Below are 26601 nucleotides of genomic sequence, written 5' to 3'. Positions count from 1 at the left end.
TTGTTCCAGTGACTGTGGCAGGTTGAAAAGTGAGCCATTTATGTTCAAGTAAATACCCTGGAATTAGAACAACTGTGCAAACAATATAAACCCTCAAACTCTATATATCCTACCTGTGGACTGGAATGAATGCTTATAAGCAGAGGATTAGAGGTAAGCTGTCAGAGCACTAAAAATCAATTCTTCTCCTCATGGGTTTGTTGTACCCTCACCTCCTCTCCCAGATAGAATTCAAAGAAGGCGAAATGCGGTAACTCTTCATAAATATAGATACAGAACTTTCCTCAGGTAGTGAGAGAGTCGGACCCAACTGAGCGACTTCACTTTCACTTTTCACTTTCACGCACTGGAGAAGGAAATGGCAACCCACTCCAGTGTTCTTGCCTGGAGAATCCCAGGGACGGGGGAGCCTGGTGGGCTGCCGTCTATGGGGTCACACAGAGTCGGACACGACTGAAGCGACTTAGCAGCAGCAGCAGCAGTGACGGAGTTACCAAACTGTAAACTCTAGAGCTTCCAATGAAGCATCTCTTGCCTTCACAACACTCACTTTAATGGCAAGAGACCTAGTCCTACCGCATAGTGACAGATGAAAGGTAAGAAGAAATCTTCCGGACTTTGAAACAACAAAAAAAAAAGCTTGGGTTTTTGTTTTCTAAGGTTTAAATTTCATGAGGATATTCATAAATAAAGCTCGGTCCTCCAGAAAATTTTCTACCTGCCAGGGATTTGGAGACTAATGAAAGAACCTCCTGCGGCTGCTGCTGCTAAGTCGCTTCAGTCGTGTCTGACTCTGTGCGACCCCATAGATGGAAGCCAACCAGGCTCCCCCGTCCCTGGGATTCTCCAGGCAAGAACAGTGGAGTGGGTTGCCATTTCCTTCTCCAATGTATGAAAGTGAAAAGTGAAAGTGAAGTCGCTCAGCTGTGTCCGACTCTTTGAGACCCCATGGACTGCAGCCCACCAGGCTCCGCCTCCCATGTGATTTTCCAGGCCGAGTACTGGAGTTAGGGTGTCATTGCCTTCTCTGAAGAACCTCCTCGCCCCTTATTATTCTTTAAATGACTGTGAATTCCCAACAGTCATTTTGCCTTTGTGTTAAAGCATGGTGGTTTCAAAGAATAATATTTCCCCCTACCTAGAATTTTAGAGGGCAGCTCTTAAGGTATTGATGGATTAATTCACTCAGTTACTCATTCATTTATTCATTTATGTACTCAGACACTTAATCACCCAATCTATTGAATACAGACTCTGTGCTGAAGAAGTAGTGAGGCCGAGGCTACATTAGTGAACAAGGAAGACGTCCTGCCGATGAGCAGGGCCCAGTCAGCAGTTTTTGACGCTGTGTGTGCTGTGTGCTAAGTCGCTTCAGTCGTGTCTGACTCTTTGCGACCCCATGGACAACAGGCTTCTCCGTCCATGGGATTTTCTAGGCAAGCATACCGGAATGTGTTGCCATGCCCTCCTCAGGGGATCTTCCCCACCCAGGAACTGAACTTGTGTCTCTCTTGTCTCCTGAATTGGCAGGCAGGTTCTTTATGACTAGTACCACCTGGGACATTTGCCTAATACAGCTGGTTGTAAAGAATCTGAAAGTCTAAAGTCAAAGACAGATTGGCATAAATAAATTTATCAAGGCACTTGCCTTTTCTAGTATTAAATTCTTTTCCCCACTGCTGCCTCCTACACCCTCATCAGGAGCTGAGATCTAAGCATATGACAATAATGTATTCACAGAATTTTAGAACTTTCTTTGTACTTGAACCCCCTAAAATTTTGTCCATTGTACTGCTGCTGTAGATTTATCCTTTTATTTCATTGTTCAGACTGGCACTACCATGCTTACTTGTTAAGTCTATTTGCTGAAGCAAAATTGACGTGTGGGGAGAAGTCTTCAGGAGAGGCATAAAAATGGTAGGTGTCAGATATATTCTAATGAGTATATCCAGGAATCCCTACAGAATTGGTATCCCTGGCAAGGCAGTTTTACTCAAGAACTTGAGAGCGCCTTCATGTTGGAAAAGAAAGAATTATTGTCAGTTGTTAAGGACCAAGAGTTTTTTTGTTTTTTGTTTTTTGTTTTTTTTGATCTGTAATAGGAAAGACTCCTTTTGAAAATAACAAAGATAATTTTTCTCACTACTGCCACCTGGTGGACAAAGGTAATTACTTTAGACGACGCAAAGGAACATGTTTAGTATTACCGCAAGATGGCAGCATACAACCAACTTTTCAAAGAGCCCTCCTCAAAAATGTTCAAAATTTTGCTCCTCAAAAGAGAACGGTCTACTCCAACAGTAGTGGATGAATAAGACATAATAATACAAAATAAAAGTTACATTCTCTTTTTTCTAAATACAAATGGAATTCCAAGCCTTAAGATCGTTGGTATTTCACAAACTATGTCATTCATTGCCATAGGGAAGACTTCCTAGACTTTTAACTGGCAGTTTGCTTTTTAAAGATAACTTAAACAAGAGTATATTTTTTATCTGATTTTTTAAAATATTTTCTTCATAGAATGTAAAGTTTGAGCAATGTTTTTTAATTCTTTTGTTAAATTATTTTTAATCAACTAGTAAGGCAGTATCTGTTCCCATTTAGGACATTCAGACTTTTGCTCAAGTCCGTTCCCTTTACTGGTTAACCTATTGCTAGTTTTCTCCTGACCAAAATGCTCCCTAATCAGTCTGCTTCGTTATCACCTCAGTGTGCTAGAATCTTGTTTTGTTCATCCGTAGTGCTATAGATTTAAAAAAAAAAAATTTTTTTTTGAAACAGTACTGCCATGGCTGACTTTGAAGATCTGTTTTTCTCTTTTTCCACAAAACTTTTCCTGACAGTCTCCTCTGTAAGCGATTTTTACCATAAATCTGACAACAACAACTCTTATTTATTGAGCAATTAGCATGTGTCTGGCAGCATTCCAAGCAGAGTGTGATAATTATCTAAGTGATTGAACAAAGCTGTTGTTGTTTAGTCACTAGGTCTTGTTGATCTCTTTTTCAACGCCATGGCCTGTAGCCCGACAGGCTCCTCTGTCCATGGGATTTCCCAGGCAGGAATACTGGAGTGAGTTGCCATTTTCTTCTCCAGGGGATCCTGCCAACCCAGAGATTGAACCTGGGTCTCCTGCATTGACAGGCAGATTCTTTATCATTGAGCCACCAGGGAAGCCCCAGAACAAACTTACAGGAAGCTTTTAATTAAACTGACTTTACAGTTGATGAAACTGAGGCAAAAAGAAATGAAGTGATAATTTCTAGTTAAGCAGAACTGTTGGTGTCCCTGCCTGCCCAGGTTCTTGAACAACTGCTTGGAATTATTCTATGAGACCTGGGATGGACCATGGGAAACCTAAGGGGTTCTTTGCATGAAGATGATCCCATCAGGAAATCTAAACCCCTTAGGGTGAAGAGCATCACTCTGTGACCCTGAGCTACTGCTGCTGCTGTGCTCAGTCATGTCTGACTCTTGCAACCCCAAGGGCTATAACTCACCAGGCTCCTCTGTCCATGCGATTTCCCAGGCAAGAATACTGGAGTGGGTTGTCATTTCCTTCTCCAGGGGAGAAGAGATCAAACTTACATCTCTTGCGTCTTTGGCATTGGCAGGTGGATTCTTTACCACTGCACCACCTGGAACCTTGAGAGGTCCTTATAAATTCTAAAGAATGATAAACCAAAGAATTTGAGCAAAGAAAGAGGAGAACTTGTACTTTGCACAGGAGCAGAGCCAAAGTTTCCCCAGTCAATATTGAATCATATAAATGTCTCAGTGATAACCCTAGAGTTATGTAGGCTATACTTACTCAGCCCTGCTATCATAAAAATTCCAGAGGGGTATTGTGAATAATGGACAGAGTTCTGCCTGGAGAAGTGGGAGCCCTGAATTTCAGTCTCAGCTCTGCCTCTTGCTGTCTGTGTGACCTTGGGGAACTGATTAACCTGTCTGGGCCTCATTTTCCTCATATTTTGATGAGCAGTTCTCTACAGAGATTTTGCAATGTTTGAAAGCAATATGCTGATTTTAAAGAAAAGTTGTGAGAACAGGTATTATGAAAGAAAACAGGTGACAGCATGTTTAATACACAAATGAAACATTGCTGGTCAGGTGATCTGTGTGGTCAACAGGTGGACACCAGCATGTTAAGTCTTAATAGAATCTGACTTCACTTCTAAGATGACAGTGACCTCAGTAACTGGCTTCTGCTAGAAGAGGAGCAGAAATCGTGCTCCAATCTTCTGAATGGACCTCCATCCTTCTGCAAATAATGGACTAGCTCGTCAAGGACAGAAGGGCAGATGCTGATGGCTTTGAGTGTCTTCAGAAGTGTACCAGCAATCATGGTATAAAAGAACCTTCACACACCCCCAGCTGCCTCACCCCACATCTGTCCTCACTTGTGGACACAGTTTGCTCTATGAACAGCCCAGCAAATGCTGAATAGTAGCCAAACATTTTCAAGACTTTGGATGCTAGGACAGTGGTGCCCTTCTTATAGCCATCATGAGTATGCTAGAAAACATCAGGCTGTTTGAGACTTCTCCTTGTGATCTCCTCAAATCATAAATGCAAAAGGAAAATCTGTGAGGGAGAGGATTCCTAGATTGCACTGAACCTCCAAAACTTTGCAGACCTGATTCTGAAGCTCGGACCCCTTTGTGCTAAATCAGAGGATAAAGATTTTAGCTACTCAGACTCTCTGTTGTTTTAACAGTGTCAGCTCCTCTGTTAGAAGGATGCCTGGCATATCTTTATTCTTCTCATATTTCAGTGATTTGGCCCGTGCTGTTTTGGTCCGTTGTGTACTCAGAGTGCCGTCATTCATTTGCTGTGCCAACAAGGGAGCAGTAACAGACACAGTTCCTGCTTCCATGGAACTCATAGCCCACTAGTGAAATAAGCATTCATCAAAACACCAGACAAATACATTTGAAATTAAAACTGAGATGAGTGTTGTGAAGGAGAACAGAGCTTATAATAGAGGGACTTCATTTTACCAAGGAGACTAAGGAAGATTTCTCTGTGGAATATGTAACTAAATTTTGACGGATGAGTGGGATTCCTAGTAGAGATATCATCAGGCCATAGCCCCACGACAAAGAAAAACGGGGTACCATGGACCATCAGGAAGATTTGTGGGCTGGGACACAGGGATAATAAACATCTCCGCATGAGATGAGGCTGGAAAGGTGAAAGGGCAGAGCCATGGATGGCATGCTAAATATTTTGGTCTTTATTCTGGAAGTCATGAGAAAGCATAAGCCAGTTTAAAGCAGGATGGTGAGGTGACTGGGTTCCAAATCTGAAGCTTCTTTTTCTCTTCAGAGTCCAGGTCACTTTATGCCCTTAGTGAAAGCATGCCACTCAGGAATGCAGGGCTGTGTCCTGATCCTCACAGAGAAGAAAACCTATGTCCAGCTTCCATGGTTTGGACTCCTATATCTGATCAGTGATCCAGTTGGTCCTGAGAGTCAAAGTATCCTATGGAAATTTTTGATATTTACTTCTAAATATCGAGGAGCGCTGTGCTTTAATTGATCAAGATACTTAAGAGGGAATCCAAGCATTTTACCTATAGAAGCTCTCCCAACACTAAGAGTTATTAGTAGATTCAACAAGTATTTATTGTATACCTGCTACATGCTGGGCTCTGATCTAGGCACCAGGGTACAATGAGTGACAAGATATGCACTGTGGCTGCCTTCATGGAGGAGAGAAACTGAACAAGCAAGTAAGTAAATGTGTAACATGGTGAAAAGTAGGGATCAGGACTATTAATATTAGCAAACCAGGGTAAAATAACAGGAAGTCACAGAGGATAGTGGTTTTGAGAAGATGATGGGGGGAACCCTTCCTGACATTTCAGCAGAAATCTGAATGAAGTGACTGAGCTGGCCAGGCAGAGGTCTAGGGAGGGACATTCCAAGCAGGTGCGAGGGCAAAGGTTGTAATGTGGGAAGGGATTTAGTGTATTAGGAAAAAATGGTAGAAAGGAAAAGGAGGAAAGGTAACGGGTGTGAGTAGAGCAAAGCAGACGCAAAAGGGTAGAATGGGGTGGGGGGTGGGGAGGCAGACACAACCTCTCCTTGGCTACATTGCAGTCAAGAGTCCTTTCATCTGCCATCCTCAGAGATCTCGTACTGGTCTGCACTCATCACATGTTACATCAAGTACCTGAAGCTGCAAATTGCTTTTGCCACCTCCAACCACACATTTGTTCCAACAAAGCATTCTCTTTCCATGTACCTTTCTTTCAGTCTCTACCATCATGTGTTCCTCTGAGCGTGCTCTTTCACCTTTCCTCTCGTTCTCCTTGCAGTGGAGAGTACCAGACGACCTTTGTGCTTACTCTCAATTGATTCAGAATTTTTTACCTGTTTTTGTTTTGCTAAATGTTTCCTTTTTAGAAATTGGCACCACCGTGCACTTCAAGCAAAAAGGTATGGTTCTTATTTCTGATTCCCTTCTGTATGTTAAAACTGAGAGTCCGCAGCAATACATTGGAGCCTTCTACACGTGATTATTCCCTATTGATAATTTGTGATAATAATTTCCATAACACATGTGCCACTATTTTTCCCAAACTGTGAACTTTCTCATTTACAAAAAGCCTCTGATCCAACAATGACCCCTCTATTGCTTTTGAGTTATTCATTTTTTAATCTCTGGAACTGAGCAAGTTATTCCCTTTCCCATTGTCCTTAAGTTCCCTTGGTTAATTCCTGCAGAGCTGCACTTCTGGAAATGTCCACTTCCCAGTGTCAGGGCTCTCAGTTGAGACAGAGAGTCCACTTCATCACCCCTCGTTGGCTGTTGAAGCAGATATATTGCTCAAGGAGATAGAGTAGGGTCTCCAAAAATGAAGAACTTGAGCATTCCCTATTCCCTCCTGCCAGAACCTTCTCCCATATCCTGGCCCTGCCACCCTATACCCAGGCTGCAGGGACATCTGGTAACTGCCTTTTTGTGCTGTCAAACTGTCTCATGTAGCTCTGTCAGCCACGTGGCACGTGATTCACACACTTTCCCCTACAAAGACAATATAGTCAGGTCAACACTTCATGACATGGACCCTAAGATTCAAACAATTACCAATTCTGATGTGTTATCTTTGCAAGACCAACAGAAATCCCTAACAGTGTCTGTTCCCATACCAGAGTCATGGAAAAATCTATGTGGCAGGCACCACCCTGCATAAATTTTCATGGCCACCCACTTGGATTGATAAGTGTCTCCTATGAAGACATCTTCTAGTCTGAGTGTCAAAGGGGCTGAGGCTACCAAGATCACTCTCAAGAGTGAAAACCTATTCTTATGGTCCTTAGACCCAACCAGGCAGTGAGCCTCAGAGACTGTGGACCAGCTTTGTTGGTTACACCCAGGAAAGGGCCAGCATCTAGTTTATGACCAGTGCTAACAAGCCCTCACAGAATGCAGCAGGGAAGACGTGACCAGAAATATGTATATAGGATCAAGATTATTTGGGACAAGAAGTATAAACTGCTGTCCTCTTCATACCTTCTTCTCTCTGCATGCCACAATTGTCCATTACATTTGAATCTTAAGTAACTGGTGTTGTTAGAACACAATGATACCACAGAGCTTTGGAGTGGAGGGGAAAATAGAGCATGCGATTTTTTTTTTTTAATTTCAAAGATCAATGAGAAAAATTCATAGTGTCACTCAAAGGAAAGTAATGGCCTAAAGTTTCAAGATTTTGCAAGTCAAAATATTTGATGTTGTTTTGATGGAAAAAGTGTGATAATTCCAACTTCATTGTGAGAATACTTCAGACTTACCCAAGACCGTCTTTATAGAAAAGGGAGATAATGCATAAAGCATTATGGAGATGGAACCCAAATTTATTTTCAAGACACACTGCTCAAAGAAAACATCAGTATACCCCCTCTTATAATTTGCTCCAGCCTGGAAATTACAGGCTCTCCTTCCCAGTGGATTCTTTCACGCAGAGGAAGCTGTACTGGCAGAAAATGATCAGCAGGTGGCACCAAAGTCAGTCTTTTTCCCTTTTAAATGTGGCTCCAGGCCACTGAGGGGGCCTCAGCCTGAGCATCTAGATAATATCTAAGAGACATTTAGTAGATTATTTTTCTCCTTTGTTTAACAATTGTTTTGCATATTGTTTATGTTTTTATTTTAGTCATTTTGTCAGTCCTTAATAATTCTAAGAAGAGTTTGAGCTTAAATTCACCTGGCCCTTCTTTTCTTGTATGGCTGAACTATGTTCTATCAGTCTTGCCCTTAATCACCAATTCCCTTGGATAAGCATTGTCCTGGCAAAGCGCCGTCCGGCCTTCACCTTGATACAGAGTCTCAACTACCTTTGGAGTTGAACACCTTGACCTGGTGTGTTGACTCAAGATTCCCACTCCCGCTGCAGCTAAATTTTGCACTTTTCATGTCAAACATTAAAAGCCTTGACCCAGTTCGCAAAACAGTGTCTTTGATCCAGAGGTATTTCATGCCATCCGGTAACACAGACTTCCAGAGTTAATAACAATAACAACAATCTTGTTGTTATTGTTGTTCAGTCGCTAAGTCACGTCTGACTCTTTGGAATGCAGCAAGCCAGGCTTCCCTGTCCTTCACTGTCTCCCAAACTTTGCTCAAACTCATGTCCATTGAGTTGGTGATGCCATACAACCATCTAATCCTCTGTTGCTACCTCTTATTAAATGTTTACTAGATAAACACACATACACATACATACATATATATAGGATGTGGCTAAATACCAAAATATGATTTTTTTCTGTTATGTGAAAAACATGTAGCAATTTTTGAATTGTGGTTCTATTTGCCCATCTATTCTTAAGACTAATTTATGTTTGCAGACTCTTGCTTTCATTATATCTGTCAGTGTATAAAAGCACTTGCTGAGTGTGGCCATCTGGTGTGGGAAATAAGATTTATCATTTGCATTTCCACAAATAAGCAGAAATTTCATAACTATGAACTAAAACATAATTAATGATTTTGCTGATGATTCTTCCCTGAAATAGCCATTAACTGAAGTAGTCTCCTATGCAGTCGTATATACATGTATCTGTAATTGTATACACACTTGTGTTGATTCCCCAACTATCACCAGTTTACCCTTGTTTTTTCAAGCCTATTTATTTACTCTCAAAATCAATTATGAAAAGAGCAAGTCATATAAGCACATCAAATAGCTATATGAGAGCACTTAATGCACTTAATAAATAATAATTGATAGAGAGGAAAATATCTTTCAGAGAGCCACAAAATATATTTCAGTTATGTAGTAACAATTCTATTAGAGATAAAATTAAAGATTATTAAGAGTCATACTAAGATTCCCCATGTATAACATAGAATAGCATGTAAGAGTAATAGCTAATTGTCAACTTTGTGTGTTAAAATAACTTTAACATGTGTCTATCATATGTGTATATGAGTATGCATATAACAAATATACTTCTCTTGGTATCTGTATATGTATGTGTACACACATTAGCAAGAATGTTATATGTGAACATGTGTATCTAGGTTCATATATGCATATATCATATTTTTCAGTGATGGCATTTTTGTTTTTTCACATATTTACTATCCTTCAAATAAAATGGTTTAAGACTAGACTTTTTAGGTTCCCCCAGGTACCACTCAACTCCAAGATGTCTGAAAGATAATCCAACCTGTCTCAGCACTAAAAATGAGATTAAGGAAATAGGCAGAATTGAGTCTGAAAACCTGTTTTCAAAGGATCCCTGGGGCAAAACAAAAATCATCCTTGCTTAACCCTGTCTGGCCTCAATTTGTGTGTAGTCTTTCTCTGTTTGGGAAGCATCACTGACACACTAATCCAGACAAACGTGCCACAGAACTCATGACATCTAAAGCCCAGAGAGAAATGAAAATGATAGGGGACTGCATTGCCATCAGGCTGGGGGCCCTGGGGAGGGGCCGTTAAGGGAGCTTAAAGGTCCCCAAAGGCCAAAAAGAATGATGTGTGTGTGGGGGGGTGTGAATTAGGAAAAACATTGACTTAATATCTAGATTCTAGTGCCTGGTCACCATTACTAATCAGGCGCTTTATGCAGAATGCATAATCTTTTTGATCCTTAATTCCTCATGTAAGGCATGAACCTGAAGGTAGCTAAAGTGTCTTATTAATATAATCCTACAGTCATTCAGAAAACTTAAAGAATTGACTGGATATTTAAATCGTTTATTCTGTGTTTCCATAGCTCAACACATAATAACACTCAAACACTCATTTTATACTGTAACTATGCTATTCAAACTTTATATATATATTATATATTAAGTAGCATTTTTAATATTCTCAATAAGACATTTCAGTTTAAAAAAAAAGATCTATTGAAAATCATTTTTTTCAAAGATAATGGATACCTTCCTGTTGCTTTGTTGGTTCTGGGCTACTGTTTTAAACAAACCCAGATTTCATTTGCCAAATGTTTGACAGGAGACTCGGGGCACCCCTTCACCACATAACCTCACTGTGCAGCAGTGACAGGCACAGACTCTAGAGTCAGTCACTGGGGGAAAGCCCAGCTCTCTGCTTACTGTGTAAACTCATGTGGTGAACTTACCCTCTCTGTGGCTCCCTTATCTCACTGGAAAGCAGGGTTCACTAGAGGACCTGCCTTGTAACATGGTTGTGTGCTTATATTTGTGAAGCATTTTTAACAGGACGTGTCGTAAGTGCTATGTAGTTGTTTCTTGGTTGTCTTTGATTGCTGTTGTTCCTATAATAGTATTTTTATTGATATGTGAAACATAGATGGGAGAATATTCTTATATTCAACATTTTCCCAGTTATTTTATATCTGACCTGGTATGTTTGTAGACAATTTTGGAAATGTTCACATGCCAGAGGATGCTTCCGTTGCACTTGCACAAGTACAAACACCCACACTCACATACACACTCATTCATACATACTGATCTCCTTAAGTGCCCTCAAAACTTTCAACTGACCCATAGTTACAGTGACACCATTTTTTCCTTTTGAATGTCATGTCTAAGCATACAGTCTTAAATCCAAAAGTCTCTGTTGTGAAAAACTGTTTTCCTCTTGTAATGAATCTAAATGAACAGAACTATACAAAAGGAGGAAATGCAACAGGCAAAGCATAGGAGGCAAGCTTAGACCTACACTCACTGCCTCAATTCTTTCTGTGTAAATACACAAATCCCTCCCCCACTCTCTTCTCCATTTGCACACCCACATCCCCCAAATTCTTCTACACTGGGAAAACTCAGGATGGCAGTGGGAAACCCACAGATAACCCCTCCAGGATGAATTCTGGGCAAGTGCAAGTCTCAGCTCTGCTCCAGTTTGGACCTGCCTGGCTAGATTTGTTTGTTTTTTTTTTGTCATCATTAGTTTTTAGTATCAAATGAAGGGTTTGGACCAGATGACCCCCTGCTGCTGCTTAAAATCCCACCATGAGTTGACTTATTTTCTGCCTTGCAGCTAAGGTGCCACCCAGCCAAAAACGTTACTTTAAAACAATTCCTCTCCCCACTAACAAATAAATAGCCGCTGCCGCCACCACCACCCCTCCCCCGCCCCCTTGAGAAGAGAGCATCGCCCACTGGTTCCACATTTTACTGATGGAGATACTGTGGTGAATCAGCTGGAGGAGCCCGTGTCTGGCTGCTGAAGGACCCTCAGCAATGCTTGGAATCTTAATGAGTGCTGACATCCCACTGCTGTGCAGACCAGAGAGTGCAGGATAAATCTGGGTGGAGAGGAGACTGATCCAGCATCATACAAGATATCCCTAAGATACTTATAGATCAACCAGAAGGATTTAGAAAAGATGGTGAGTCCTTCTTAGACTGTATATAAGTGCCCAGACTTTGAGATGCTGGTACATGGTCCAGTCTTACCTTTGAAACAAGAAGCTGTCAGTTGTGACACAGAGTGGACCGGATGTATTAATAATGACTTACTTTTCTCTCTTTTGCACTGCAGGACCTGGGTCGGTGAGAGGAATAAATGGATCTATCAGTCTGGCCGTACCACTGTGGCTGCTGGCAGCATCTCTGCTCTGCCTTCTCAGCAAATGTTAATAGAATAAAAGTTTAAAAATAATTAAAAAAAAACACACACACAAAAATGCGTCACACGGGATACAGAGCGAGAGAGAGTGAAATGGGGGGAGACTGTTTCTTTCACAACTTTGTGTGTTTATAAATGAAGGGGGAAATAAGAAAATGAAGAAGAAAATACAACATTTAAAACAATTTGAAAGTCCATCAATAAAAATTGAAGTATAATTCCAGGTGGGAAAAGTTCTACCAAGAAATGTGTATATCTAAGCAAATGTAGACTGTGTAAAGACTCCATCAATTAAGGAGATTTGATGTTATAAAAAAATGACAAGTGAAGAAGTACCAGATGGGTGTTAACCCCCCACCACACGCACACACACACACACACACACACACACTCTTTATCCTTCCTTCATCCTTTTTCATCTGCGGGGAAAGAAAAAAATACGGTCTTGCCTTGGTGTTTATACTACCAACATCATTTTATTCTGTTTTTTAATTTGAGCTGACGCATAGCCATTCAGACTATCAATGGAATCCATGCTGGAGTCCTACCTGACCTTTTATCTGGTTTTCCTGCTTCCACTCTCCCTCCAACTTTTAAGACCATCTCCGTGTTCGATCTGCCCCGCATCCGTGCCGGATATCTGCTCTTTATCCTCACCCCGGCCGCTTCCCTTCACTCCCACCCCTTAACCCCCACCTCCCAGCACTCGTCATGCCGCAGATGCTAGAAAGTGCCATTTTAATTCTCTCCACTGTGCGCGCGTGCTGTCTCTCTTTCTCTCTTTCTCTCTCTCTCTCTCTCTCTTTCTCTCACACAACGTGGGTGTACGTGTGTGGGCGTGTGCGCCTCTCTCTAAAGCATGCCGAGGGAATGGTCCACGTGTACATAGACTCATTGTGCTGTAGATACTGTCCCTCATTGTAATCTTGAGATGCGGCTGTGACGAGGTGCTGGGGGCCGTGGGAGGGGAAGGAGGCAAGGAGCAGAGCCGCTCCCCCATCCATGGCTGTCACTGGACCTCAGCGTGTATTTCAGACCAAGCTGTGCCCCACCTACGGGCAGATCCTCATCTTCCTCCCAGTCCAGTCATCAGAACCCAGTCCAGAGTCACTCAGATTATCACTGTCAATGAAAGTGCCTACTATTGATGGGGTGAGCAAACAGTAGAAAGAATCAGTGATGCGGATAAGGTGACCTAGGACAGAAGTTTCTGATTTCACTCTTGTTTCACGAGTGAGTCCGAAGGATTCATGTGCTTCCCAGCTTTTTGCAGACTTGGTCCTGCTCTGCCGCAGCAGTAGCAGGTATGGAACAAATCCCCCAAAGTGGGAAGGTCTCCAAGGGTTAAGTCCTAGTGAAAGGATGCTGAGCCACGCGGAGATCCTTAGCAGCCCTGTTTTGCCCCCTCTCCAATCTTCAGTTAACACTGCATTTGCTCCCATGGATTTGCCTGAGCAGAGATTTTTCCATATTTCAGATAAAATACAGTGAGCCATGAGCAAGGCAAGAGAACTACAGATACCCAGGTCCCTACTCATGTGGCAGAAATACTGTGAGAGCCCCAATACAAAGCATTGTCCATAACAAAGGAGAAATCTACTCCTTGTGCTCCTTTGCAGCTCTGTCCTGGTGTTCTAGGCTAATACTTGATTTGATTGCCCGCATCATCTCCTTTCTCATCCATGGATGGTGTTCACAGCACTGCTGTTGATAGCACTCCGTCCTTATCCTGCACCAGGCCACCAGGAACAGCGCTGTATTCCATCTTTCCGACTTACTTGGCTTCTTGTCTCCTGAAAAAGATACAGTGGGAGATATGATATTTAAGTTTACATATACAAGAGACATCTTATTGTTAACCCTGAAATATGAGTTAGCTCTCAACCAGAACAGCTGAGAAACTTGTAATCATTTAGGCAAAAGCTATATACATACCACAAATCTTGACATCACTACCACACCAGAAGGATTTTCTTAGGAAAAGCCGTACAGAGAGAGCTCCCGGTGTGTAGATATCTTTGTCAGGAAACCAACCGTTGCTTTTACTTAGACTAATAGGCATTGGAAATGGCTCATTAGTGAGAAGACATAGGATTGTTATTGAGGTCACAGTGGAATGTATTGCAGCAGAGCCAAATATGGTACCTCACCAAGTCTTAGAACCTGGAAAATGGCTGTTATATGATGTGAAACAGGAAGCTTCATAACTGCAAATCAGAAAAGGAAGGAAGAAAGGGAAGAAAGAAGGAAGGGAGGAAGAACTAGAAAGAAAGGGAGTGAGGAAGAGAAAAAGGAAGAAAGGGAAGGAGTATAGAAGGAGAGTGAAGAGGAAGGAAGGAAAATAATAAATCTGAAATTTATCTTGATAGATTTTATTAATTGAAGACTCTTTGCAATGAGTCTTTAAAGGTAATGATCTCCTGATGAGTGGTACTTTTAATCTCTTCTAGGGGATTCTATTATTTTAAAAGCTTATCACCAGACTTCTTTTATGATTCTGCAGTTTAGACATGAAACAGAAGGACAAACTGGACTTGGGAGTGCGTAAAAGTATTTGTGGCAGATCCTGGCATAGGACCAAAATTCTTATCCAAGATGGTAGCTACTTAAACATAGAGAAGGTGAGCCTTGTTCCTAGGCAGCATCAATTTATTGACAATCAGGGATTTCTCTAACAATTTAGTCTTCTTAGTACAGGAATAAAATCTTATCATCCTTGACGATCAATATTTCCTATATTGAAGAGTCAACCACATCCTTAAGTGGAAGCTTTAGTGGAGTGCATGCTAATTTAAAGATACATAAGAAAAGAAAAGTAACAGGAGTTAATTCAGTTTAGTATCAATTTCAGGAACAGATCCCCATGGCATGTCATGGATTTTTCATCACACACCTCGATTTCTTATTGCCTCTACCCTATCCTAAGGACAAGGTCTTGGCTTTATAGAAGGAGATTCTCATTGAAAGGAATGTCTTTGCCTTGTCAGCGCCATTTGTTCCCTGAGTTTTATTAAAATGGTCCGTATATTAAACGTAATTAAACATGTATTGAATATTGTGGTGTTTGCATATATCTCTGGTAGGATCTGGGAATTTTGTCCTGTCTCCCGTTTCAGAGCAATCATTGACCCCAGAAATTTCATAGGTTTGAGGATGTTTTTGAGCAATGTGAAAAATGGAAGAGAACATAGTTTGGAAAAGGGTCAGGTAAAAGGTAGAAGCCAGATTACTGACATGGACATAATAAGTTTAAACATGGGACTTCTTGGAATTTAGTTCATCACAATGTGATAACTTTCTTCAAGACTTTTGTCCGTTGGTAATCAAAGCATGAAATCCTGCAATGAAAAGAATCAACTGGCTGGAAACAATATACTGAGAGGAGTGAAATACATCAATTAATCTGAATGGCTAACACATTTAATATCCTTTGTATGCAAACTGAAACTCCACTCTTCATAAAATAAAATCCTGAGACCTGACTTACAGTTAACCAAAGCAGAAATGACCTTGATGATGGGTCCTTCCCGAAGAATGAAAACTATCCTAGGTTTTACAACTGCAAAATTCTTTCCTCTGTGCAGTTGTTCATCAGAAGGTTTTGCCCTATTGGAGGAACAGTCTTACTAGTTTGGGCACAAAACGTCCCTCTGCCCTGAAAGAACTAAGGCTTAGGGATAGGTCTTTGCTTTTTCTAATGGGAAGAATTGTCCCACTGACCTTTGCCTTCTCTTCCAAGTCAGACATCACCTTTGCCCTGGGCATTTTTTTTTTTTACTACGTCTTCAGACAATTTGGGCTATCCATAGAGACCTTGTAAAAGTACTCGTGATTTTCATGTTATTGGAGGACAGAAACAAAAATCTGTTTCTCCTCCAAAAATGGACTTACCTCCTTTGCACACAAAAACTAAACTCCTCAGCATGAAAATATTTCTCAGTTGTTACCTACTGAGTTATTAGCTTCTTAACTGTTCCAGAATCATAGGTTCCATCCCCAGGTTGGTTGTGGTTTGAATGTGTCTATTGGCTTGCATCCCAGAATTCCCCATTTTGTTTTTTGAAGGTCTTAAATTATTTGTGGAAATATATATATATGTGTATGTATTTTTTTTAAACCTTATCTTTACAGATGCTATATTTGCAATATTGTATGTATTATAAACCAAATCTAGAATAATGATTTAAACTTAAAAGGAAGAAAAGTATTGAATTTGGTTTTAAAAAAGAGCTATACTTCATTTTGAAAGACGTGGAGCCCCATTTTTCCACACTGTAATGATTTGTTTGAAAGGAATTTGCTTATGGATCATGTTCCATGGGAATAACCATCACCTTATTTTAGCTCTTCGACTTCATAAACTTTCAACCTGTATTTAGCCTTGATTTCTAATAAGTATCATTTTTATAGATATATAAGTGCAATGCTGTTATCCGACCTACAAAACAATTAATATTTTGAAGACAAATATTAAATATACCACAGAAACAGCGAAGACCCTGAGTTAAGAAATGTAAATCCAATTTAGGAAGTCTCCTTCTTTCTTAAATGTTTAAAATATTTCTTCTCTAGTGCATTTGCTCTAGTGGAGTAAATTTTCTATAGCAATTGGCATAATATCTGTAAATGTCTCACTAAATGCAAAATGAAGTTTACATTTATGTGCATACAGTGGAAGAGAAGTAAACCGTTCTTGTTCGCAGCTATGTTGTTAAATGTGGCCAAGTGATAGGCAAGAAAGACTTTATCTTCACCCAGCAATCACAGCAACCAGTGCACAACTAACCCGCTGACAAGCTAGCTGGTGTTAACGTCAGGTGTTGGTTTAACATTTACACCAGCGTAAATGTTTATGGATATTATGGAAAATTTATTTTAAAACCTTGATTTCCTTTCAGCGCATTTACATTCTGTGTGCTGATTAATAAATTAGGCACCAATCATGTGTAAATCAATGTAAATCGGTAGTTTATGTACATAATATAAACTATGTAAACTTCATTTTTCATGCAATGCCCAAGTTCAGCTGAACATATGAATCTGAAAGGAAAAAAAATCAAATAAAAATAAATAAAAACCAAAGCCTGTCACAGGTCAGAATGGGATGAAAGATGACTAATGGCCCAAACATAAGATTGTCTCAGCAAAAGGAAGCAGAGCCACAGAACTGTTATAGGCTCGCATCCTGCTCTGTTCCCAAGAGGTCACCTCTATGTTCCTTCAGGACCTCTTAGGACTTAGGAAGTCAGGACTTCCGTCCAACACCTACCACAGCTGTCCCACCTGACCCCAGAGCAAGGGAAATGAAGAGACAGGGACGACTGAGTCCGAAGGGCTCATGTGTCTGTTACATCAACTGTCAAGTGTTGTTGTTGTTGTTGCTTCTTACTTACAACCTAAAGTCTCATTTCAATAGCTCCACGGAAAGTAAGTCACCTATATCTTGATGAGCACAGTATTACTCAGTCTTTATTTTCCATTCAACAGAAACATTGGGATAGTTTCTTCGTCATCTCAATCCTAAGAAATTAAGGGATATTGAAAAATGTTATGTCTTTGAGAAATATCTTGCTAAATCACTCTAGGAAAGAATTGCTCTTGCTTAATCTGGTGGATCTATTACCTATATTTCTATACTGACTATAGCAAATGAGGACAGAATCATTTTCATTGGGAGTATCTCTCTCAGCATGTTCTCTTGAAGTCTTTTTGAAGTGTCTGATGTGTTTAATAGAATGACATATATATGTCTTCTGTGATCAGCACAGCTGGTACATAAGGAGTCATCAAAGAGATCTCTTCAGGGATCACATGAATTTTTTGCAAAGACTGTTATCGAAAGGAATTTGGGTCAAATTAATATTATGCTTAAAGTATACTCCTCTACCCAAGACAAATGACAACTTTATAAAGCAAAGTAGGTGGAAAGTGGATTGGGAGTCAGGAGAAATGAGTTCTAGCCCCAGGTCTGGCCTATAAGCAAGTCATATGACCTTTGGCAAATTAGTTAAACTTTCTGAGTTTTGGTTTTCTCATCCTGAAAGTGAGAAATTCGAATGATTTCTCTAAAACCTCTGCCATCTCCAAACTCTCTGATTCTGAATAAGAAGTGAATCTTCATGTAGCACTGTGCCCAGCTTGTCATTCTAAGCAGCTATTTGTTGTTTCTGGTTTGATCTCTTTGATCTAGTTTGATCTTCACTTCTTGGAACCATCCTTCCATCATCTCCATGTCAAAAGCCAAAACTTTCTAGAATACAGGGTCCCTGGACTGGTTCTATAATTCTCTCCTAATCAAAATTTCTTAGTAACATAGAGAAGGGACGCATTCAAATTATACCGATGGCGTTGAGAGAGCTGGAGTTGTTTCTTTAATTGAAATGTTATAAAATCTAACTGTTGGACTATATTCTAATAATCTTTCATAGGGAGAAAATAGCCAGACTAGGTATTGGTCACAGAACTAGTGAGGAAGTTGTTCATGTGAAGGGAAAGGAAACATCAATCTTCTCCTCCTGGGCCAAGTGCCTCGTGATAGTAAATGGTTGTCCTTGAAACCTCTTTGCTTGTGCAGGTGGCCATAAGCAAGTGATCCCAGGTAGGTTCAAAAGTCTGTTCTAGGAGAAATGAGCAAGATAATATATTTTGTTTTGGAAGAAACATCTCATGGCATAAGTTTCTCTAAATTTGACTTATAGGCTATGTAGTCAAGTAAATGGATGGAGAGAAAACAAACCTCACGTTCACAAAATACAAGTCAGTACAATTTTAAAGAAACAAGTTGAAAACAAGACAAAAATAAACACATTTTAGCAGGTTACAGAGCTGAATGTAATAGGAGTTGTGAAGGTCAAAATCAAATGTACAAGTTAAATACTCCAAGCAGAGGGTAAATAGGATGGTTTCTCAGGTGGTTGATGAGGAATTACTATCATGCACCTTGTTCTGGACAGCCTGAGCACAGGTGCACTTGTCTTGACCCATCAAAGTATAGACCCACACTATCCTGGATGCTCAATTTAGCATCTGTCCAATGGTAGCTTTTCATGCATTGCCTAAGAGAACAGAAATAATATGTCTCCTGTGCATTGAAAAGCAAGGATTATTCATAACTTCCCAGCATTAGTATCACTTTATATAAATGACAATTTGCAATGTGCTTAGAGTAGGTCTGAAATTCTCTTTAAGTGGGAAAGTGACCTGCCCATGGATAACTCCCCACTTCCAGGGTGATTTCAGAGGCGTCTTTGAGTGATGCTCCTGGACCAACTCCTACAGCTATGTTCTTCTCTTCATAAGCCTTCTCTATGTAAAGGCAGGTACAGAGTGAAAATCTGTTTCTTGTAAACGAAGAAAACCCTTGGGACCACTCGCTTTCTGGCATGCAGCAGTAATTCTAAGCTATTTGGAGCCTTTACAAAAAGCAAAAACTCCCTTACTTAGTCTTTGTTCTTTACTAGAGAATGTTAAAGGTTCATCCTGGTGAATTATGACCATGTTCTGCTCCCTAAGTATTTACTGGGAGTGAGAGAAGGGTGAAGTGGAAATTACAGAAGGAGAAAGGCATGGGAGAAAACCTCCAACTTCCTTCCCCGGCACTGGTTCACCCCTTCCTTCTCACTGCTCTACTGAAGGGTGTATAAATCCTGCTCTTGGTTAGAATTCTCCTTATTAACAGTGTTATATACATATAAATATATATATATAAATATATTCCTTTTTTCATCCCTGTAGACATAAGCAAAACTTTCCTTGATGACAAAAACTCATGGCCATTTTTTGTTTGGGTTTTTTGTTGTTCAAGGTTTTGTTTTGTTTTTTTAATATTTGTTTATTGGGGGGATTTTTTCCCTGGATACTAGCTCTGTGAAGGAAAATAAAAAGCGCAAATGTGTGTTTAAACAAATTAAAATTAAAAAAGCTTTTTTCCTTTTCTTTTTAAATGTATTTGAATTCAGTTTCTCTCTTCTGTTACTTTACACGTATGAATGCTCTGCTCTTCTGTGATCTTAAAACAAAATGAAATAAACGTGAAAAGGAGATGTGTCTTCATTGACCTGAGTCAGTGATCTTGTGGTTGACTGCACTGCTTCTTGGAATTTTTTCATGAATAAGATAGAAATGAAGCCAATGATAATGAAAAATATGTAAAGGAAGGGGTAGACCAGACACTGAAGAATCCCTTGAAGGCCCTCTATCTGTGTCTTTTCTGTCACAGAAGGGAATGTGGTATTTACAATAATTGTCTTCATCTCAGCAAAGAGAGTTTCTGAAAGTTTTTCTTTTCCTCCCTTAAAGGGATAATAAGAAATAAGCAGAAATTACCATTGAGAAGCTACAGATAAAGCATTAAGACTCTGTGAGTTTTAGATTTGAGTGAGACCTTTGGACATGATACGAAAAATCATTAGGGGGTGTACTCCTTTAAAATCTCCATAATAAAGGTCATCCTTTAAGGTTTAGTTTTAATAAGATCCAACCTGATAGCAGTAGGAGGAAATCAATTCTCTTCTAAAGTCACTTTTTTTTTTAAACTTATGAAATAAGCTGTTCTCTGTTCTTGGTGAGAGGTATTATTACCTTCATAAAATGTCTTCAGAATCTCCATAGAACCCCAGCAGCATTGCACAGGACAGACAGGAGATGGTGGCAGAAAATGAGAAATGAGCAATCCAAACAGGTGAGGCGGATTAATTGTGCATCAGAAGTGATCTGGAGGGTCTGAGGTTTGACCCTGAGCTGCCAAATTGGGTTAAAAAAAAAAAAAAAGAACTGATCCCAAATTGGGGTGGGTGGCTGAGGCGAAGGAGCTGAGCACTAACGATTGCTTTCAACAATCAGCAGGGGGTCTCACACAGAAGCAAAACCTCTGTTCCCCTCCAGTTCAAAGAGACAGTTTACAGGCCCATCGCCCCAATCTGAATTTTATGTAAAACTCCTGATAATGCCCTTCTTCAATGAGTTTGCCAAACTCAAGCTTAAGACATAATTCTCAAGAAAAATCGCCCTCACATCAGGTGTCAGACACAAATGCAGCATCCTCAGGCCAGGATGATTGATCAGCTGACTACAATTTCAGGGATTCCCATTAGCATCTCAGGCTTAATAATTTCTAGAATAACACAGAACTCAGGAAAATGTTATACTTGTGATCACAGTTTTATTATACAGAAGGATAACAAATCAGTCAGCCACTTCCCTGGCAGTCCAGTGGTTAAGACTCTCAGCTCCCACTGCAGGGGGCATGGTTCAGTCCCTGGTGGGGAACTAAGATCCTAAATGCCATGTGGCCAAGAAAAAGTATTTGATGACCACTAGGAATATATTGTCTGAACATTTGTCCCAGTAAAAATGTTTACAAAAAGAAAAGAATCAGCCAAAGGGAGAGATGTGTAGAGTGACGTCTGAGAGAGCCCCAAGCATGAGTCCATTGTCCCAGCGTGTTGATGGGTGACGAAGTACAGTGTTGCCAGCTGAAGTTCTCCCAAGCTGAGGTGCCCAGAGTTTTTAACTGGCCTTTCATTGCTTTTAGGCATGATTGATTGATTCACTGGCTACTGGTTGACCTCAGTGTTCCAGGTCCCCTCTCCTGCCCCAGTGCTCTAATCACATAGTGGGTGGGTCTTTCTGGCACAGCCAACCCCACCTTGAGTCTTCTTGTTAGCATAAACCATCTAGGGTCCCACCATGAATCCCCTCATCAAGCGTGGTCCAAGAGAGCCCAACAGGAAATGACAGAGAAACACCTATGACTTAGAAAAATTCCAAGGATTTAGAGGTTACCTCCCAGGAAGTAGGGACAAAGGTTAGCTAAAGTCTTTAATATACACCACCCTTTACTGATCTTGTGAAAAACCACTTGTGTCTCAATGAGCATTGTCCCCCAGCTGATTTGAGATTCTATTTCCTTTAAGTCACAGAAGCTTCATGTTAAAAAGTTAACACCAGCTGTAGGCTTTGCTATCAAGTCAGAAGTTTCTTTGTAACCCAGAAGAAATTCCTTATTATACACTCCCATTTTCTACCCCCTTTATACCCATCTATTTAAAATTACATTCAAAGCAGTAGGTGAGATTGGGGAAAAGGTCAGTCTATGATCTCTTAAGGAAAGGACCATGTCTTTTCCACTCTTGTGATTCTTTCAGACCTGGCATGTAAAAGGCCCCAATGGCTTAGCAAACATTTGTCAAAATAGAACTGAAGCATGTTCCATGCAACCAACAAATTTAGTCCATATGGAATTCTTTTTTACCAATCACTATAACCTCACCACAGCTGTGGAAGATTCCTGAATTTAAAACTTTGGAACAAAAGGCAGATCCCTCCCTTACACATACACAAAAATTGTTACACAAATATGGAAACTTGGCTGCCTAGAGTCCCAAGACTGAAGTTGAAATGGTCTTTGTTGTGAAGAGGAAAAGGTCCTCTTTCCACTTTCTACCTAAGTTGTTCACTTCTACTCCCCAGACTGGCAACTGAACAGTTAGGGTAGATTTCCATCAGTCAAAGGTATTTCCTGACCAAAGAATCTCAAACTATTGAGGAGGTATAGTGAACCCAGGGAGCTGTATGTGAGAACATGCATGGAAATGATGCACCAGCTAACTGAACAATCTCTGCTAGCTGATTTGGCATGTATGTTAAAACAAGACATTAAGTTTTCACTCCATAAGATAGTGTGAAATTTTCACTGGCCATGTTATCTTTACTTTGTATTACTCTATCTGCTCACCCTGTCCTATTGAATCTCCCAGATCAGACTAGACATCCACTGATCAGGTAGCAAAGGTTCCTATTTCCCAAAGAACCTCTACCGCAGGTTCTGCATGCCTGGAGAAGATGTTCCTACTAATGGGAGCAAATCCAGAGGTGAACATGATCAAAAACCTCAAGATCAGAAAGGATGCTGGTCTGGTTAAGAGAAATGGTGCACTTTTAGCTCAAAGTAGCTCCATCCTTGGAGAAGGAAATGGCAACCCACTCCAGCATTCTTGCCTGGAGAATCCCAGGGACGGCGGAGCCTGGTGGGTTGCCATCTATGGAGTTGCACAGAGTCAGACATGACTGAAGTGACTTAGCAGTAGCAGCAGCTCCATCTTAAAAGCCTTCAAAAGCTCCTGGGCAACTGTCAATGAAAAAAATGTGGCAGCAACCACAGGCTCCATCCATAGACCTCTATTCTGTAAACACTTTGACTCCAAATCCTCAGACTATGAAGATGCCTTTCTGTCCTTTCATTATTTTCTGGCTTCCAGATAATTAGCCTAACTTGCTCTACTGAGTTTTTACCTTAATATATAAGCTCCAAAGCTCTGAACCAACAATCCTGAGATTACATTGCCTTCAAGTAGCATCGGTTCTCCCCCAGATACATTATTATTTGAGTAAATTCTGAAAGAAAAAGAGAAAACAAAAGCTCCCAGAACCAAGAGGACTCACTAGGGGAAGGAATGAGAATTCCTACTGGATGAAGTCACTTCCTACAAACAAGAGAGTTAGATTTCACACTTGAAAAAGCTCCTTATAAACATGCTTACTGCATCTGGCTAATCCCTCCCCATGTAGCTCTTCCTAGCATGTACCAGCTACCCTGCTCTGAACTGACTTAGCCTGGAGAGGTATATAGCTGAGCCAAGAAACTAGAAGGTCCAGGAGGCCTGAGTCATAACCATTAAATACACATGGGCTCTCCCAACACACAGACATCCCTTGACCCTATCCTGGTCACCATGCAGCCACATTCAGAGACCTGGAGAATCTGTTTTAGGGCATCACTAGAGATGCAATAAAGAAAGGTATGGAGCTCTCCCTGGGCATCTATTAATCCTTCATTAGACAAACTCCATCTTCCCATGAGAAAGCCCAAACTAGGCTTCTTGATGTTCAGGAAGGATCAGGTATTCATTCCTAAGTAGCAACATCCTGGTATTTTTCCCTCTTTGATCCTAGATCAAAGATCTATTGATAGAATAATGGTACTTTCACAAAGACCGTATTTGGATATTAACCAGTTGAACTACCATTAACTCAAACTGTTCAATTTTGACTCACATCCGAAATGAACACTGAAAAGAAACAAGAGATGCCAACCACAGGAGAGTCAGTTTCCAAGTATGGTCAGTGTTAACAAGGCAGGCCTGAAGTCCCCAGGCTGTAGTGACATTGACCTTCACTGTGAATCCCTTTTTCTTGACTTTGCCTACAGACACTACATGTGAACTGCAATGAACTGAACTTTTCTTTTTCTGTTTAAAGCACCTTAAGTAGACAAAAAGCTCCTCCTCTTCCCAAAGTCCTTTTGAAAACAAGAAGTAGTAAAACCAGAGGTTAAAACAAAATTCCTGATAGATACAGTCTCTGTTTTCATTAGCATTTTAAATGGTTATTTTTAATGGTACATTTAACTAAAGCTAACTTATCCATGGGAAGAGAATGTAGCCATTAAGTTCAGCATCTGTTAAACAAACTGAGGCTCCACATCCGGTAATGCATGATTATAAAACCAAGAATATTACATGCTAACAGCAGACTCATTAGCATTAATTGCTGCATTTAGTCCCACTTAAAACCTCCTGCATATATAACATTTGCTAAGCACATTATCCTTTTTGAAATGAATATGCCCTAAAATATCATCACATAAATAACAAAAGAACTAACTGGAGATCAACACGTGTGATGTAGTGGTGAGAAGGAAGGAAAGCCAATGAAGACATCTGTGGCCAGTCAAGCTGGAGAGAGAAAACCACCATTTGTTGACATGGTGCAAAATTCAACCTGGAAAGGGAGGTGCGTGCAGAAGAATGTGGCAGCTACAGATGCAAGGTTACTGCTTAGTAATTAACAAGTGGTTCAGTAGGAGTGGTGGGAAAACACTCTGGAGAAATACGAAGATACCAACCACTGTGGTGTTCATTCTTCATGAAGAGGCTGTAGTGGATCGGGCACCATGCTCAGTTATTCACTTGTTCCCTGAAGGCAATCTTGGATTCACTGGAGTTCAAATCTGGCTGGAAAGACAGATAGTTAACAATGGTTTATAAGTCAATTCTTTCGTGATGCAGATATGCCATTTTAATGACCCTTTCAGAGTCCTGCTATCTGGCCAGACTATGAATGCCTAGAGCTGGGTTCAAGTTAAACTGGGATCCCTAAGAGATGGGACTGTGAACATGGTTTACGAAGAGAAGACACAGCTCTTCAGAACTCTTTTTCATGTGCTGTGTCCTGATTCCTCCTTTTCTTTTTAAACTATTTGATTCTTAGGGAGAGGGAAGGGGAGGGGTGGTGAAGGGAAAGGTAGGAGAAGAAATGGGTTATTATAGGATTATATGAAATTGTGTGTGTGAAACATTGTAAAGCACTGTAAATTTTTAAAAATCTTTCATTCAATTAAAAAAAAAAACTATTTGATTCTGAACTATACTTCCTGCTCCATTCTCTCTTTCATACACACACACAATGTTTCCTTAACTTTAAGCTTCATGCTGTCCTCCAACATTATCCCCTCTGGAATTTTCCCCATTTATTATCTGTCACTGAAAAAACAGGGTTAGTGTTTTGGCTACTCTCTTGTCAGCACACCATTTGTGTAATCATTCATCACCCAAGTATTTGTTGGCTCTCACTACTTGCTGGGTGCTCTGCTAGGGCCTGGGAGGCCCTTGAGAGTGAAGAGGAATACTGTTGTTGTTGTTGTTGTTTTTGATCCTCATCTTCAGCTGCTTCCTCAAGCTTCAGGTTGAGAGAGATGTTTTGAAAGATGTTAAGTGAGATGCCATTGTGTCTGTAAATCAGCACTGCATAGCGGAAGAACTGCTTACGATGCTCATGCAGGATGTGACATGGGATTGCTTTAAGGAACTGGAGATGATGTGTCTGAAAGGAAATTTCGTGAGTGTTTTTTTCCATCTTTACCAAGGCGCAGAGCTTCATCCCACTGAAAGCTGGTTAGGGAAAAGGAGGAAAAGGAAAAAGACCTTACTGAAAAATAAATTGCTATCATTGGCACAGAAGGGTGTCATAAAGATTATTCAGGAACCCCAAATCAAGAGTAGGACTGAATTCCATTTGGAGGTGAACACAGTGTGGGAAAGGGAAAGATTTTAAGGGAATACATTGTTGACAGTGGTGATAAATATACCATTTTCAAGCCCACACATTTTATACACATTTTTTTCTTGAATCATCATATGAATTCTATATGACTATTTACATTATGCCTTCCATGGTATATAGAAAGAAACTGAATCTTTCATAGCTAAATGAGAGCCCAAAGGCAGTGAATAGACTGGAATCCAAACTCAGATTGTATACCTCCACAGGCACTGTCTTTAACCACAATATTATCTCCAAGCACAAAGAAAAGTTACCATTCAGAAGATTCACTATAAAATATCATATATTGAAGCAGCACATATCATTTCACAGAACTTTTTTACATAATTATCTCAGGGCATCAAATAGTAATAATGCAATAATAATTAAAGGTGGCATAATAAGAGTTAGTACAT

General features: G+C 40.4%; 1 protein-coding gene across 3 annotated transcripts in view; it reads left to right on the top strand.

The window, feature by feature from the left end:
• Positions 1 to 20137, top strand: part of LOC102392575 (limbic system associated membrane protein) — a 703099-nt gene extending 682962 nt beyond the window's left edge. For 2 of the 3 annotated variants that reach the window (XM_044942049.2, XM_025284375.3), the window contains 2 exons: positions 6417 to 6449; positions 11999 to 20137. In XM_044942049.2, coding sequence (XP_044797984.1) covers positions 6417 to 6449; positions 11999 to 12096 — 131 coding nt within the window. In that variant the 3' untranslated portion in view covers positions 12097 to 20137. The remainder of the gene's footprint in view (positions 1 to 6416; positions 6450 to 11998) is intronic. The other variant, XM_025284385.3, reaches the window with a different exon arrangement.
• The last annotated feature ends 6464 nt before the right edge of the window (positions 20138 to 26601 follow it).

The sequence above is a fragment of the Bubalus bubalis genome, chromosome 1 (assembly GCF_019923935.1).
Source record: "Bubalus bubalis isolate 160015118507 breed Murrah chromosome 1, NDDB_SH_1, whole genome shotgun sequence".
Lineage (NCBI taxonomy): Eukaryota > Metazoa > Chordata > Mammalia > Artiodactyla > Bovidae > Bubalus > Bubalus bubalis.
This window is presented reverse-complemented; position numbering and strand designations above follow the sequence as displayed.